This window comes from Dromaius novaehollandiae, chromosome 2 (genome assembly GCF_036370855.1).
Source record: "Dromaius novaehollandiae isolate bDroNov1 chromosome 2, bDroNov1.hap1, whole genome shotgun sequence".
In the NCBI taxonomy this organism is placed as follows: Eukaryota; Metazoa; Chordata; class Aves; order Casuariiformes; family Dromaiidae; genus Dromaius; species Dromaius novaehollandiae.
In genome coordinates this window covers 134,111,025-134,128,811 of record NC_088099.1, presented here as the reverse complement: position 1 = coordinate 134,128,811, position 17,787 = coordinate 134,111,025, and the positions used below count along the sequence as shown (strand labels likewise).

General features: G+C 39.9%; 1 protein-coding gene across 2 annotated transcripts in view; it reads right to left on the bottom strand.

Annotated features, from left to right (window-relative positions):
• Positions 1–17,539, bottom strand: part of NSMAF (neutral sphingomyelinase activation associated factor) — a 41,912-nt gene extending 24,373 nt beyond the window's left edge. For both annotated transcript variants that reach the window (XM_064507507.1, XM_064507508.1), the window contains exons 1-6: positions 17,232–17,539; positions 5,868–5,957; positions 5,699–5,777; positions 5,539–5,606; positions 5,413–5,449; positions 1,798–1,848 (exon numbers count right to left, since the gene is read on the bottom strand). In XM_064507507.1, the coding sequence (XP_064363577.1) occupies positions 1,798–1,848; positions 5,413–5,449; positions 5,539–5,606; positions 5,699–5,777; positions 5,868–5,957; positions 17,232–17,527 (621 nt within the window). In that variant the 5' untranslated portion in view covers positions 17,528–17,539. The remainder of the gene's footprint in view (positions 1–1,797; positions 1,849–5,412; positions 5,450–5,538; positions 5,607–5,698; positions 5,778–5,867; positions 5,958–17,231) is intronic.
• Positions 17,540–17,787: the final 248 nt, after the last annotated feature.

The window sequence follows — 17,787 nt, the reverse complement described above, 5'->3', positions numbered from 1 at the left end:
ATTTTGGTATATTAAAGGTATCTGTGCAAATCAACCAAAATTAACTCTTACATATAACTTGTCTTCAGCAAAGGTCGTAGGATCCCTTGTCAATTCCCGAATATAGCACACAACTATATCAACACATTTCTGTAGGGCTTTTTCCTTTCTTAGGTTAGGTTTTAAAAAAGTGATCAGTAAGACTATTTCAAGACACTGATCTGCAGATACAGCAGGATTAATTTATCAAAACATCCTCTCTTGTAACTTAAGAAAACATGGAAATCTGGATCATCTTCATAGAACTGTATGTTATCTGAGCTGAACTGACAGTAATCCAAGAGAAAAACATGCTTCAGAAAACAAGTGGGGCTGGGATAAAGGAGACAAAAAATTCAGTAGCACTAATTTGGATGAAAGTTTTGTAACTTTTCACTGAGTCATCCTTACCCTTCAACAGGAGCAGCACGGATCTGAGAAATCCTATTGAGCAGTTTATAAGGACTGCTTACAGCCAATATAAAAGCTTTTGTGAGCTGTTCTCCAGATGGAGATGGCTGGAGATGGCTCTCCAGACACATGCAAAAACAATAGCTCAGTATTTTTGTAACTTATCAATGTTATACGTGTTCATGTACACGTTAAGAAGATATGTTCACCTAAAATGTAAAGCAAAACTCAAGCTCTTAGTGAAGTATCTGGAACTGGTAACAATTCCAGTCAAAGATATTTAGCAGCAACAAAAAATTTGTAGGTTCTAATTACTGTTAGGAATGTTTTAAGTATGAATGAATGAATGCTGTCTTAGGACAAGGGAGTAAAATGAAAAGCCTTCCAAACGGCCCTTTTCTCCCTCCCCCTGCATAGACAGTGTGATGGTCATTTATGTAATACTTAAGTCTTGCACATAGAGATGAAACAGAAAATACAAGGCCTAGAGCAGAAAGCTGGTTCAGCACATGAAGAATTAACGGCATAAAGCAAATGAAAATCAAAAATTCCAGTTCAGAGTCAGATCTAATAAAAAATAACCCATAACAGTTGAGAGAATAAATCAGAAATCTTCTCTAGTCTCTTTGTTGTTCACAATGGTATTAAAAAATATGTACTCCATTACTGTTGAAATCTTTTATTTGTACAAATATACTGAGCAATATAATTCTGTCTGTTGCAATTCTTGCCGCAGGCAAGAATTCTTGGGCAAAAACAGTGAAAAGCACAGAAGTTTACAGTTCTGTTGCCTTTCCTTGACCTGGATTATATTCTTCTGAGGTGTTTTAATGACCCTGCATTTTTGCTTTGGATTCATTTCTCAAGCCCTCTCCCATTCCAGCTGAAAAACCCTTCCTTCTAGGCCTTAAAGTCCTCAGGCTCAGAATCAGAGCAGACACCATGCGTACAGAAGCAAGCTCTGGTTTCCGCTGTGAGAAGACTTCTCTGCCATTCATTTGAACTGTGGAGCACTCAGCTGGAAAATATCAATTAGCAAGATCTTTTGTTAGATGTAATGAGAACTGAGGAGAAGTTCTCAGCCAGGATGCGGTTTCCACTAAACAGTGGTGGCCAGCTGACAGTTCTATCTGATTGTTGAAACAGAAAGTATCAAGTCAGCAGTATGTTCTCCAACAAATACGTCACAAACAAATTATGGAAGAACTGAGACACTAGTTTTATCTAATATACAAAATGTCTTAACTTCTTGATGCTTTATTGTCATATTCCTCAAATGATAATTAACTATCTTGATCTTTCAGGAACAAGAACATAGTTTCTTTCAAATCATTAGTTCCCTAACAATAGTGAAAAATGTCTACTTACTCTTACTGTTTTATAGGGTCCAATAATGTTTCTTTCTTTAATGAGAAAAACCTGAAAGAATAAAAGAATGTTAAGGGCTTAGGCCTTAAAATATGAAGTACTGATAAAGACTACAAAGCTAACCATACCATTTAAGCAAGTAAAAAACTGGGTTGCAATATCCTGTGTTAAGTGACTATCCTAGTGGAACTACAAAAAAGACTAGTAACCTTTATAACAGCTAACTACCAATTGCAAAAAAGGACAAGTGTCCAACTTAGTTCACAGGCTTACCTATTTAAACAGTTTATTTCTTTCATTCTAATCATATGATCTTCAAGGATTTGCAAGATTAAAGACAACAGGTCTAACTGCATTTAATAGAAAGCTCCCCCGCCTCTTCTTTTGCAGCTTATGCTTTTAAGGTTCTGCCTTGAAATAAAGCTAATTCACAATGTAAATTACTTTATAAGCCTTTTCAAATTAATTTTTTTCCACTTTCGAAGATTTTGCTTCCAGTTTCAAATCAGCCACTAACATCACACTTCTTCTGTCATTCAACAGCACATTTTTGAACAGCTTTGTTTTTCTCATGCTGTTCTCAGATTTGAAAGGCTCTTCCCCAGAAAACACATGAAACTACTCTCCCTCTTCAGAGGGTTCTCCTCACATCCCCCTAGGTAAAGACTTAACACATCGGTTTATAGATAGCCCCTTATTACCTGCCAGCAGAAATAGGTCATGTTTTTGCTCTGTCTAGAGGAAAGGCTCGGACTTGCTAACTCCCAGCCCTGAGTGTGGTTCTGGACTCTACAAAATATACTGCACTCCACTACTGGCTTTCTTCTACTCCACAGCCCAGACTCGGCTGCACCTGGCACGTGGCTCCAGCTCCACCAGGCCCAGCACTACCGTTTGCATACTACAATTCCACATCCAAAGGCATTGTGGCAGCACTCTCAAGTCACATCCACAATCAAGAACCAATACTAACCTTATAAGAACAGGTACTATACCGTCTCCTAGCCAAAAGCCAGCCATCTAGCACCTACAGTCTATCCCACATCACACGGGCTGACACGAGAGCTGACCTTTGCCACATGACAAGTTGCCAGAAGAAATTGAGTGGCATGCTTAGAGGCTTACTAACTTGGGATGCCTTTAAGTGCTACTTTAAATATTAATCAGAATCGATGCCTTTGATCTGACATGGACTTTAACAGACCTGAACCAGGCCATAGGAAAATCATTACTAGACTAAGACACATCCCTACTTTGTACTCAGGTCTTACTTCTACATAAATAAACATTTTTCTGCATTGACAGACGGGGGGGGGGGGAGGAGAAGAAGGGAGGAAAGGGGAGAAAGGAAAGGGGAGAAAGGAAAGGGGAGAAAGGAAAGGGGAGAAAGGAGAAAGGAAAGGGGAGAAAGGAGAAAGGAAAGGGGAGAAAGGAGAAAGGAAAGGGGAGAAAGGAGAAAGGAAAGGGGAGAAAGGAGAAAGGAAAGGGGAGAAAGGAGAAAGGAAAGGGGAGAAAGGAGAAAGGAAAGGGGAGAAAGGAGAAAGGAAAGGGGAGAAAGGAGAAAGGAAAGGGGAGAAAGGAGAAAGGAAAGGGGAGAAAGGAGAAAGGAAAGGGGAGAAAGGAGAAAGGAAAGGGGAGAAAGGAGAAAGGAAAGGGGAGAAAGGAGAAAGGAAAGGGGAGAAAGGAGAAAGGAAAGGGGAGAAAGGAGAAAGGAAAGGGGAGAAAGGAGAAAGGAAAGGGGAGAAAGGAGAAAGGAGAAAGGAGAAAGGAGAAAGGAGAAAGGAGAAAGGAGAAAGGAGAAAGGAGAAAGGAGAAAGGAGAAAGGAGAAAGGAGAAAGGAGAAAGGAGAAAGGAGAAAGGAGAAAGGAGAAAGGAGAAAGGAGAAAGGAGAAAGGAGAAAGGAGAAAGGAGAAAGGAGAAAGGAGAAAGGAGAAAGGAGAAAGGAGAAAGGAGAAAGGAGAAAGGAGAAAGGAGAAAGGAGAAAGGAGAAAGGAGAAAGGAGAAAGGAGAAAGGAGAAAGGAGAAAGGAGAAAGGAGAAAGGAGAAAGGAGAAAGGAGAAAGGAGAAAGGAGAAAGGAGAAAGGAGAAAGGAGAAAGGAGAAAGGAGAAAGGAGAAAGGAGAAAGGAGAAAGGAAAAAGGAAAAAGGAAAAAGGAAAAAGGAGAAAGGAAAAAGGAAAAAGGAAAAAGGAAAAAGGAAAAAGGAAAAAGGAAAAAGGAGAAAGGAAAAAGGAAAAAGGAAAAAGGAGAAAGGAGAAAGGAGAAAGGAGAAAGGAAAAAGGAAAAAGGAAAAAGGAAAAAGGAAAAAGGAAAAAGGAAAAAGGAAAAAGGAAAAAGGAAAAAGGAAAAAGGAAAAAGGAAAAAGGAAAAAGGAAAAAGGAAAAAGGAAAAAGGAAAAAGGAAAAAGGAAAAAGGAAAAAGGAAAAAGGAAAAAGGAAAAAGGAAAAAGGAAAGGAAAAAGAAAACCTAACATCTCCCCATCAAGATATTCCAGATCTTTTCCCCAATGATATAATAATGGCTGGCAAGCTAAACATAGCTAAACCAACACTTGCCATTTCACAAGTTAGTTCTCCTTTCCTCCAAGAAACAGGGTAATGAAATAAAAGGCAACACTTCACCTTTTTTTTTTTTTTTTTTTTTGATCACCTTCAAGTTTGCAGGGCACATAATTAGAAATGCCTTAAAAGAAATTCCTCAACACACAATTAAAATTGCCAATACAGGGAACTGTAACTAAACAATACTCTTCACAGAAGTAGTTTCAAAGATGAAATTAAATATACTGATTACTTTAACAAAATCCACAAACATATCCAAAGTAGACAAAAGCAAGCACTTGAATTCATTTTTGACTGCAGCAATACTCAACTGAGCAAGGCTATCAGTTTTCATTATTGTTAAAGGTAATGGATTTTACAAAGACGTTAGCATATTTAAAAGAATATTTCCCACCTCATCTCTGTTCTTTCCTGAAATGAAAACATGAACATTTTGTTGAAGCTTTTATAGCTTTCAAAAACCTATCAGCTCCAATTTTACAAAGCTTAAAGTATATTCTGTTGGTTAACATTAATTACAAACATACTCAAGTTAAACACAGCTCATAACTGAAACCTGAACCAATTTTTCAAGGCAGCTATGGAAAATTATCTGGTGCATATACAACAGAGTCCAATGCTTTCACAAAGCTGAACTCAGAGGATGAAGATGGGCTTTGCCGTTATCACTACATGCTGCAGAAAGTAGGAGAAAAATACAGAGAACTCTAGCAAGAACAACACAAATAAACAAAATTATTACTCATCTCTGTTAAGTAGACCGTCTATTTCCCTTTTCCATGCAATTCTAAAATTGCCCCAAGCTCCTTCACAAACTGCACAGTACAAAAAGTTCATCTTATCAAAGTAATCCATTAATGAAGTCATAAATAATTTGACATTTCCAGCATCAATAGCTTCATATTAATGCTAGGTTTGTGACACTAATTAATTTTGTTTCCAGTTAGAAAAAAAACAAAACAAAAAAACAAAACACTTCAACTCCAAGAAAAACACCGTTACAGAACACAACTTCTCTCATTTATACATCAAGAAACTGTTATATGCAGTTCTTACCTGATTACATACAACAGAAATCCCTCCAGATGTATCCCTAAAAGGAAAATAAGATATCTGAAGATATGGCGATTTGGTCTTTAAAAAGAGTTAAATGCAAATATACAGTAACTCAAATTCACATACCATGTGAAAGGGTTATTTCCCTCATTGTCTTCTGGGGCTTTTATACTAATGCAGTCTCTCAGGGGTATCTGCAACAAGTTATAAAAATACATACTCGTCTTAAAAAGCTTTTTAAAAGTAATCTGAACTTACCCAAAAGTTGTAAGATTGCACTGTTTACCTTGATAATGGGTTGGATTTTTTCATCAGGTTCAAAAATAATTGATTTTGAGCAGATCTTTAGAGAACCTCTGATTTTTCTGAAATGAACAAAAAGTAGTCATACATGTTTTAAAAACAGATGAGACTAGAATGACTCCAGTAAATGAATGTATGTAACAGCTTTGTACCTTTCATCTCTGCAACCTTTATTTATAATATGATTAGCTGTGTGATGTTCAAAGTAATATTCTTCCAGGTTAAGCAGCAGCAGCGAAAACCTACAAAACAATAAATAATTTCTTCAAGAAGAAAACATCATAGAACAGGAAGTATACAGCATCATATGTTTGGAAGTCTTCAGTGATTTGGCCTTCTCCCCCTCCTTAGCATGAATTCATTTAAACTGTCTTTCTAAAAGAATGTACTTATGTGGAAATGCATGTACACATGAAGATAGATGATCTCCCAGTATATGTAAGGTTAGGTATATGAGTCTGTTTCATATATCTCAGGTGAGAACCATCCTAATAGACCCAGCTTTTTTGTTTGTTTGTTTTTAATTTTATATTAGTTTAATCTGATCAGCTTAGCCCAGTCAAGATACACGATGACACAAAAGGAGGGGCAGGAACTAACAGCTTGGAATGAACAAGTTTAGATCTTTCTGAAGCAAAACCAGATTATATCGATTTAAAGTGGTAACAGAAAACACAGGCATAGTTTTTACATTACAGCTGAGCCACTCCATGGCTCTAAGAGGAATTACCTTCCTCTCCAGTCCCACCTCTGCATCGTCTTTGTGCCAGTGACAGCACTTGTTCAAACCCACAACAAAGGTATTTCCGAACTAATCCAACAGAAAACAAACCTCAGAGTTTTGAAAAAGTTTTCTAAAGTAGCTCACTGCAGGATCAGAGTAGGAGCAGTGCTGGTACAACGTAAACCCAAATAGGCTAGAGTAGCTATAATGTGAAACTACATTATTTAACAACTTATTTTAAATAACCCCTGTAAGTGATCAGGGTTCATTAGCTTTATAACAGGGTGAATCTGTGAGTTTCACCTGCAGAGATAAGCACGGGCATTGGCACAGCAGGAGGAGCAGAAACATCTTAAATCATTTCCCTTAGAAATGCAAAAGTTGGTCTGCAACTCTGGTCTGATTTGCAGAAGTACTCAGCTCTTGTTTACATCCACGTTTTGAGCCTAAGGGATGAGCTTTACACAAAATGCCCATGACAACGCGAACGATACACATCAGGTATCCCCACAGCAGTATTTAAATGGCACGCAGTGAACATGTCGAGAGCTCACGAGATGAACTACATACTGAACGGCCTGCTCATTAAGGAAGCATATTTCACATAGAAAAAACAGTGTTCTTGGAAAATGTATTTTGTTCACATAAGTTTTGTCATGTTTGTGTTACACTAAACAGAACTTAGTAACAATGGTTTGCTGTAACTACAAATAAGAGTATGCATATGATCAAAAATCCTCCTCTTCAGAGACACTATATCCAAGACTGTTTGCCCTAATGCTATGCTGCTTTCTCAAAAAGGTCAGTGCACTATCTTTACCTTGCCTATTTTGAAATCATGTATTTTATGAAACCCTTGAGAAAAGGCTAACATTACAACGTTAAAAACATACAAGTTAGAATAGAATATGCCCTTCAAAAAGTTCTTAAAGAAAATTCAATACAAAGCTCCAAAAGTCACTTTAGCCTCTATCCCAACAGCTGCTAATGTATGGGTGTCTATTATCTCCAGTTTCCAGTTTAGCTTTAGGGGTTTTGCCTTCACATCTCCTTTCTCAAGAGATGCAGCATCAGTCCCTTTGCTTACTGCAAACTAGGAAACCATGACGTATCTATCAGGTGTAAAGCAGACTTCCAAGTTCTAGAGGCTTTAGTGCCTTTGAAGCAGTTAATTATTCTTCTCATACTTATTTTGATCGCTCACTTTCAGGAAGCTAAACAGGTCTAGCTCTGCATTTTGAGAAAAAAGCTTCAGGAAAAGCAGTCTACACACTAAACAGGCAGAGAAGAGTAAGAATCTGTAGCATGTCCCACAGTCACCATTAAACTTCATTTTTCAACAGATCATCCAACTGAAGTCACCTGGGACAAATTTAAAATTTCTGGAATTGTGCATCTTGCAAACATAGATCTAGCAAGCGCTATCGTATTTTGATTTAAAGCTCTTCAATAAGGCTATATATCAATATATATTCAATTCAATAAATTCAATCATTATATATTCAATAAGTTCATATATCAGGATATATGAACAATGATCCACTGATAAAATGTTATTTCTAGCAAATATAAACATACTCAACTTATTCACAGACCAAAGTATATAAAAAACCAAACACAAAAACAGACACACACACCCCTACAGAAAGCTAACACCCAGATTTGTCTGGAAAACCAACCTCCCCTCCCTCTTCAGCAAATAGGCACTATGGACATAGGGAAACAATCAGCTTCACAGCGATGCTGTTAATGGTCACAGCAATACTGTTAATGGTCCCACAGAGTATTTTTTCAAGCAAACTGGTAAAATTTGGCCTATGGAAGCTACTCAAAGGCAGGGGCAAAGCTTCTTCAAAACCAAACCCATTAGTAGTGTTTCACCACAAAGAAATAAGACTGAGTGACCTTCCAGAGGGTCAGTATTTTCCTTACATGAACTACAAACTGGCAAAAAACATACTTATTAAAATTCTCATATGACGCCAAACTGAAACAGATCCCAACGCATTGGAGGGCAGGAACAATCAAAATGATCTTGCCAAAACACAGTATGGAAAAAACATACTGCACAAGAGCAAGACAGCATCCAGCCAAGAACAGCTGCTGCACAAAAGATTAGGAACAACTGGATAGCTGGCACTCTTCTAGGAAAGACACGGTCCGATCACACATACATTGCGAAGGATATAAATAACTGGGAAGCATAAGCCGTCATGTATCACCTTCAACAAATATGTAAAACATTGGATAATATTCAACAGAAAATAGCCATAGGTCAAAAAAACCTAGAAAATAAAACTAAAAAGTACTGTTTGAAAGAAACTGAGGAAGACATGTCAGCACCGCTCATGCATTGAGGGAACAATCCCTTCGAAACTGTCATATCTTTATACTCATAGCTTATTTGTCAAATAGCCTTCCCAAAACAAGAAACAGTGGGCTACCAGGAAAGATTTGAGGTATACTGCCCTTTGCATTATCCTCGCTCCTGCTGAATCAGATGGCTTTGTGGAAAAAATAACCCACAAGGCATGCATGAAAATTCAAGATAAACTCTTCACATGGGCTGTTTTAACTGCTCTTTAATGAGGTATTTTGGGAAACTCCAGGTTTGTTCCTTTTTAAATAAAATACTTACCACAGCATCCAATTTACTATTTCACTGCTATTCTCTTGGGCCCTCTTCCATAGGACCACTCACTGTTCAGTTTTTAGTGGTAGCATCTCTGTAGAATTCCTTCTAGCCGTAAACCAGCAACCTCCTACACCATAACGTGTTCATTTTGTGACCTCATTTCTTGCTGCTGTTGCAGCATTTTTCCCCCAAACACTAAAAGTAATATGGCCAAATACGTGTTTTGACATCTTCTCCCCATCACCCCTTAAAACTGGTTCTGCAGTCTCTTCCAGGCATTTCTGTGTTGGTTTCTACTCTCCTTCTTGCAGGTCTGTTTATTCTAACTGCATTTTCTTCCTGTATTTTCAGGCTAAGAGTCACTTCTCCAGCCTGACAACTTTCTCACTTAAACAAATCTTAGCTTAAACAAATCAAAGCTTAATCTAAAGATTCTATCACAAGAATTGCAAAAGTTCTACCTATCTTGGATATGCAGTACTCCCCAAATCAAAAAGATTTCACTGTATGCTTCTACACCAGGACAAAAGAATGTATTATTACAGACATATAAGCTAAGACAAATAGTTATTCTTTCTACTAGAGTCCAACTGCTTGAATACACAAGTCAAACCTATGTTTCATTCTTTTTCAGGCTATTACCAGTGTGTGTTTTAACTCCCTGGAGCTTTTAGGATTTCCCTCTCTTTTGCTGTTCTCTGTCAGTCGCTCCCAGGGATAGTCCCTGTTCATCTTCATTTCTGTGAATACACTTCTAAGTTCTAGTTACAATACCAGACGCGCAACATAAACGTTCAGATCTACATCTTAACCAGAGGCTGTGTTTGGCTAACAAACCTAGACCACATCAAGTTACTGCTAACAAAGAACCTCAGGAATCATGAGACATGACCTCAGGAACAACCGTCTGGAATTCCCCAACTCAACTCAAACCTTGCTGCCTAAGTATTTAAATTGCATTCATTTGCCTGTGTTTGTTAATGACCCACAGGGCTGTCAAAAACAAAATTTTTTTTAATCAGACATTAATAGAAAACAGTCAGAGCTTTTATCTTCACAAAACAGACTTCTGCCATTTGAATAGAGCCACTGACAGTAATCTATCAACAGGGTCCCTCTCGAGAACCATCACTACACAGGATGATACTCCAGGCTTGCCAGGAGGCTTGACAAATGTTTCCAGATAGCAAAGGAAGAGATCAGTCTGTGGAGTATTGCATCTGTAGGCTAACAGTGTTGTGAAGGCCTGAAAAAATAAGAAAATTACTACAGCTGTATAATTAGAGCAGTCTTCCACATGCAACTAAGCAGTCAGGCTAGCCAGCAGGATGACTGTTCTGCAAAGAAGTAACAGCGGAATTCCAAAGACTCTCGTGATAAAGACGACTGACATTTAAATTTATATACTACCAACTGCTAAATAGTCCTATGACGGGAATTTGTATGTACAAGTCTATAATAATCTAATTTTTCTGTGCAAGACAGGGAAAAAAACAGTAACAAGAGAATGTATGATGCATTGCTTAAGAAACTGATTAAATGTGTAACAGTGGTGAACTGTATCTTGGTCTTGATCCACTGGGCAGTGGTACTGTTCTGTATGCTGCTCAATTAACCAGCACACAGCATTAAGCCTTTGACTTACTATACAGTCCGAGAAGAACAGCCAGGGTCAGAGGGCCAAAATCAGGACACGTAAGGCTAAGTATATCTGTTCCCAGACTACCTTCCCTTTCCTTTAAGGCTGACTCTAAGGCAACAAAAAATTCAGTTTGAGCAATTAAAGTTGGGCAAACATATAAACAATGTCTTCCAGTTAGAAGCACTGGACAACTTCAATAAAGGTACCAATCCGTCCTGTCCTTGCCCCCCTCCCCCATTCTTTTTTTTTAAATAACATCTATGTTTTTTCCTAAAAGCAAACTAAAAGGATCAAAGGGGGAATGCATGACTACATTATTAGATCTAAAACAAAAAAACATTTTTTTTCCTTTTAAATCATCAGCAAAAACTAGTATCTGGAGAAAACTTAAGGTTCTAATGCAAACACTTGACTTTTTTTTTAGTTGGACATTCTGTTTGTGCCTATTGCTCTCAAATCTCGTATTCCTGCAACACCGTAATAAAATGAATAATAGAAATTATTCTGTTTCAGGCAAACATGACAGGATCAAGTTTGAGATATATTTCTGAGCATCGACAAGCAGCTCATTTTAATCCATTTTCAAAATGTATAACACAACTGATATTTGAAACTTCTTAAGTATAAATCATTTAATTAGTATTTATTAACAATAGCACTATCCTCTAACTAGACATACTCTCCTGGAAGGCCCATGGAAACCAACCAAAATATCTGTTGACACAAGATCAAAATCAAGCAGTAAAACCTTAGTGTATTGTAGGATATATTTGTGCCAGCTTACTAATAAGCAAGACACATTTTACATGCTTTTCTTCACAAATGTTGTAGTCCCTGTGCTATTTAATTGCTCACAACACACTGACGAAGTCCGTGAGCCACAATCATCTCTTCAGGGATCACTTATCTTGTATATTGGACTTGACATACTGGACTATTTCAAAAAGCAATACATTTTGTAGAAGACAAAGATCTAGATAAATTAGACGAGATTTTCAAAGAAAGCTCAAATCCCATGAAAGCACCTGTAAGGGGTAAGAGTTTCAAAGATGTTCAATGCCCTACATTTTAGCTTCTTAACAGTTTGGTCTTCATTCTCAAAGTCTTACCAATAACAAACAAGCTTTCAGGAAATTTTTCAGAACACGATTATTTGCTTAGTATGTTTGATCATTTGAAGAGCTGAACTTAAAAGAAGCTGCAGTTGCTTCCCCTGTCCAATCTAGCCTACCGGCTTTTAAGGCTTCAACAACTGCTGCTTACAGTTGTGAAGACAAGCTACTTCCAATCAAAGACGCTATCAAGTTAGCACACGTACAAGAATAGAAGCTTCAGTTTTGAACAGAAGAGTTTTCTCGGGGTAGTTTTCTGTGGGTGTAGTTATTTGAATCAGTTCATTGAACAAGCCAGCAAGTACCAGAGACAGTACTGTGTGACGGGGCTGGGGCCAGCAGCCAACCTGCCCACCATGGCGAGAAGTGAGACCTGCGCCCTTCGATGCAGCAAGTCTTTACAGCAGTTCTGCTGTAAAGAAGCTGCAGTTCCACTTTCTAGGATGAGAGGAATTGATAGCCATCACAGCTTTCAGGGGAAGCTCTTGAACTTCAGAGAGGGTGGAAGGGCATTTCAGCTGTTACAGCTCAGATTTAACGAAAACCCCACATCTGAAGTCAGCAGCAGAAGCTTGGGGGGAAGGGGGGTGGGGGCAACATGCTATTATGGAGCACGGACATGTTAGGTGAGGTGACATCTCCTATCATAAGAACTTGCATAGCTGGGGAAGAAAAAAAATCAAACAACTTTAAAGAACACAAGGACTTTCTCAGGTCTGAAATTGAAGTAAGATAGTTAAATAATTGCTCAGAACCAGTCACAGTTGTACCAGTCTATCTGAGGGCTTGAGACAGAGGGAAAGGCAGTGGATAATTACATAGCATTATATTGTGTTATTTTTTCCATAGAAAACCTTGTTGAAGGCCCTAACCTTTTGTGTTGGAGCATCTTCAGTTCTCGTCCACACCAATTGGTGTTAGAAGTACACAGAACCTGTGGAGTTAGGGGCTAATCTTTTCATAATATGACAGACCTATTTGAGATGAAAAGATAAGTACCTATAAATAAGGGAGAGGTAAATTAAGTCTTGCTAATATAATTTTGCTTGAAGACTTATTTTAAATATCCTTATTTTTGTATTATCCCAGAAAAAATGTATTGATTAAGAAAACTTGGAAAAATCACATGAAAATGTTGTCAAAGGTATCCTCTTGCAAAGGGAATCACCATAGACAAGCAGCTTCAAAAAGGAGTGCCTTGCCAAGAAAAACAGAAGTTACTCTACAGCAGCAGAAAGAAATGGGTATCACACAAGTGTAGCAAGCAAACAAAGCAGTCAAGAACTCCAGCTGCTCTTTTCTAGGCTTTGTCTGAAAAACAAAGATGTTAGTGTTTCATTTATTTTTGCCTTTTTAATAAAAGCTCTTGTATAATTGCCACTCAGAGAAGGGCTAGGGAACATGAGTCAAGAACACACCCAAGAGGCATATGAAAACCAGGCCAGATACTACATAGCAAGAAAACGCTTGCAAAGCTTAACCTCATAAATGTCATCTTCGGTATACAAGGTTTGGGAACCCAAATGGCACCCAAACATTCCCAGCATTGCTCAAAGCCTAAAGCAGAGAAGCCAACTACAGTATTCTTATTTTACAAAGTACCAACTGAGGTTTAGAAGTCCTGCCAGTATACCACCAAATATCCCCCAAATAGGAGTTTCAGGCCTATCCTACCTCAGAACCTTATTTTGTGCTTAATTAGTACATCTTTCCATACTTCAGTTAGCGAAGAACTCATCTAAGATCCAGCAATACAAAGAGGAAAAAAACCCACAAGGAAAAACCCACATTCTATTTTATATACCAATGGCACCTTCCAGCTGAAGGACCAGACTTGTCAGAATCAGACAAAAATGAATGCGCAGGGACCGGTGTCCTGGCAAGATCCTGTTTATACCATCCAGAGGAGAAGACACCTCACTGATCCGCTTTAAAGTCTTAATCTGTGATTGAATTTTTTAACCATTTCCATCACTTCTGGATGATCTCACAGTCAAACTACTATATCAACCCATCTATAATAAGCAAAGAGTATCAGGATTCTGAAGTCTTCTATAAAATAAACCTTACCCTTCATTCAAAACACAGCAGTTCCAGTCACAGATTCCAACATAGGCACTTCTAAGCTTCGCTTCTGCCAATAGTTCTACTGAGTCCCACTGAACTCAACAGCTTGCAGAATTGCATTTAGACAACAAATATAGGATTATTTTTTTCCTCTATGCTCTAGCATAGTTCTAATAAAAATAAAAACATAGCATGCAAATATCCAACTAACACCTAATTCAATGTAAACACAGGCTGCTCTGAAACAGTAGGCCTCACTTCATCTCCTCTGCAACACTTCCAAGCAACCAGCAAGGCACAAGTTGGAAAACCACTGGGGCAGAATGGTTTTAAGTCAGATGAAGGGGCTGAGCTGACACCTTGCAAACACACAATCACTTGACCTAACACCATGGCAGTACATTGCCAGGGACAAGCAAGCAGGCCAGCCTGCTTCAGCAGCAGCCCACAGCTATATAAAATTAAGTGTAATACTAAACCTCATCCCAGCAGCAGCAAAGTATCTATACCTGCTGCTTATGCCAGCTATAGGACTCATTTGCTGACATTTGAATAAAAGCTTTTATTATGTATGTTTTGGCCCAAGAGGATAAGATAAGGCTACAGATTTAAAAGCAAACAAAGAAACCAACCCAAGACACAAAAGATCCACCTGTAGGACCTGTGTGCTGCCAACGTGCGTGAGGGATGTCAACAGCCAAACAGATGAACTCCTTGAACAGGAAGCACAGGGCACACAACACACCAACAGAACTATTTATAAAAAGCCTCTGTATCAACTGCGAGCCTTGCCCACATTTCGGCACACAGTCAGCAGAACAAAGCGCTCTGTAAGGAGAGCAACAAGCTCACCAAAAAAGCCACACCATTTAATTTGAAGTTTTGTAATTAAAGTTATTTTTTAAAAAAAAACTTCTACTCCCTAACGTTAGCTATTTTAAGTATTAAATTTGTAAGCATGCACACAGCACCACATTAGTTAAAACGGAAAATATCTCATCTTTCTTTACACTGAACACCTGGGGAAAATGAAAATGGATGTCTACCAGTACAAATAAGTTTAAAGATGCCTTCCAGAATTATCCCTACGCAATAAGGAGCTGGATCTGTTTAATGAAGTGTAAAGTAAACCTCACTCTAGTCTCAGTTTGTGCACACACAGTAACCATTTACTATCTTCCTGTTTTCCTCCAGAAAACTGTATATAGTCAGAAAAGTAGGTTCATGTAACCAAATATTAAAGTGGCCCACCTAATTAGTTCAGAGGAAATTATTTTTCTACAGAAAATTTTTCTTCGTCTTTCTCCTCACCTCTAAACCAGGTATGTAAGATTAACTTTTTACCTACTGTTTTCACAGTGGAAGCTGCCTGTTTTTCTGTTCCGACTCCTTTTGAGTCAATTTCTGTGTTCTTACCAAATCTTTTACAGTTTAAATGTTTATACACTGCTTTATTCAAAAAATGACAACAAAGGAACTATGAAACACCATTGCCACAAAGTTTCAAAAAGTCCTGGTCATCTACCTATAAAACATTTAAGCAGGAGTTGATGTCTCTGTAACAATTACCCAGCAAGAAGGCTGAAAGAAAAGCTCTCAGTGACTATCCCTTCAATTAAAGTTTTAAAATTAAAGTTTTCTGTGTTTTTAAGGAAAGACTATAAGGAAAATAGAAACCAGAATTTGAAACAAAACCAAAAAACTTTAAAGAATTTCAAAAAAAAATTCAAGATTTCCTCATTTAGAAAACCACCAGAACAGAGAAAGGGAAAAGGATTCATTATATGGTACAAAATGCATATAAATTTATTTTTATTTTACACAAATATTTTTAAGCAAGGGAAAGCAATAGAGAAGTGTGTTTACAGATATCTACATGGGAAAAGCTAGAAGCACAAATGAGAACAAGACTTATCTTGATGTGCTCAAATTACAAACCCAAATAATAAGACAAAAGATCCTAAAAGGCTTCCAAATATAACCAAGGAAAAATATTTCTCATTAGAGACTTTCACTAGTTGCAAATCTGTAATGCTGGCAGATGCTGGTAAGTCGGTTTGTTTTTCAGGGCTTTCTGAAAGAGATTTGGAGTCCACTTTCTCTGGGACAGATCTGACCAGCCTTGAACTTTTCCTAGGCTTCTCAATAAGAGGAGACTTTGAATCCTGATCAAAATGATTATAGTCATTCTTCTATATTTTCCTAGGCTGAAAATGTTTTACTTCCAATTGAAAAATCTCCATCTTTTCCTCCCGCACAGGAAGTTTGTCTGTTTTCCCCCCTCATCCCTCAGATGTAACTCAATTCATGGCAGCCCCGCAAGCAGCAAGATACACAAGAAAAGAAAAAGTGATTCGCAATGCTTGCACTTTGAACGTACCTTAAAAGCTGCAGTAGCTTAACATGCTGAATAGCTATGAATCAGAGCTTACAGGGACAAAGTGAGGCATGCTCCTCGTCATGTGGTTTTCTCCCCAACAATAAACAGTGCTGCGTAGCCTGCACAGCCGGGACTTGCGCAGGGCCTGCAAGAGACCGGCTCAGCGTCCGGCCGCAACGGGGCCGCCTGGGAGCACCGCTCCCCAGCAGGAAACCCCACCAGCCTCCGCGGAGCCACCCGTCCCCGGCAAGGAGCTCTGCCGATCGCTCTTACCTTACGGAGATCTCCTACAAGGCAGTATTAAAATTGCCATGGGTTTTGAAAGTTGCGACAAATTTGATGTAGATAAGCCACACACACACACACACACACACAAAAAAAAAAAAGCCAGGCTCTGCTTAAAAGTAGGAGACTAAATTCAGGATATACAAGAAGTGAGTGTGATGCGTCTTTCTTCTATGTTCAGTTAGCCACAGGAACAAAAAATAGAGATTACAGTCAGACAGAAGGAATGGGGTAATTGCATTTAACACTTCAAGGAGCCGCCAAAGAGTCTGTAATTTAGGGGTTGACAATATGCTGATTATGCTGTTCAGGAAAAAAAAGAAAAGAAAAAAAAAGAAACCAGGATATATATTGAGCTGCAATGCCACACCACCAATACACTAATAGGACTGGAAAAAAAAATCTACGTGTACTATTTTCACCTAGTTCAAGCAAGCCAACCGGTATTATTTCCACTGTCTCCTCAGGCTCCACTGCAGGGAGCCCCAGCTGATTCGATTAAAACAGTAAAAACAGTGACAGCAGCGGCAGAAGAGCAGCAGCCGGCCTCCGCTCCCCGGCCTGCGCAGGGGCCCGCGCCTCCCCGCCGAGCCCCCGCCGGCAGCCGCGGCCTCACACCCCCCCCCGCACCCCCACGGCCGGCCCGGGGCGGCGAGGGCCGCGCCGCTCACCTCTCCTTGGAGTACCGCTCCCGCTCCAGCCGCCGCTTGCGGACGAAAGCCATGGAGGGGGCCGGCGCCACGGCCAGCCTCGGCACCGCTGCAGGCCCCGGGGAGGCGGCGACAGCCGGCAGCAGGCAGCCGCTCTGCCAGGCCCGGCCGCTGCCGCCCGCCCCGTTTATAACGTCGGAGAGGCGGGGGCAGACGGCGCGGGCGGCCCGCGAAGGCGGCCCGCGAAGGGAGGCCGCCGGCTGCCGGCGCCGAGCGCTCTGCGCCCTCGCCCGGGCTGCGGCGGCTCTGCGGCCCATCGCGGCTGCGGGGAGCCTGAGCCTGGGCCCGGGCCCAGGGCCCGGCCGGGCGGCGGTCGCCCCTCGGCGCGGGGGTCTCCGTGGGGCAGGGCGTCCCCTACGCGGCATGGGGGTCTCCGTGGGGCAGGGCGCTCACGCCCCCCCCCCACACACCCACACTCTCTCTCACTAAAGCTGCTGCTGTCACTGCTGACACCCAGGGGCCACCCACGTCCCCAGCTCGCACCTGCCTGGAGACCACGGCTTGCCATGAAAACGCA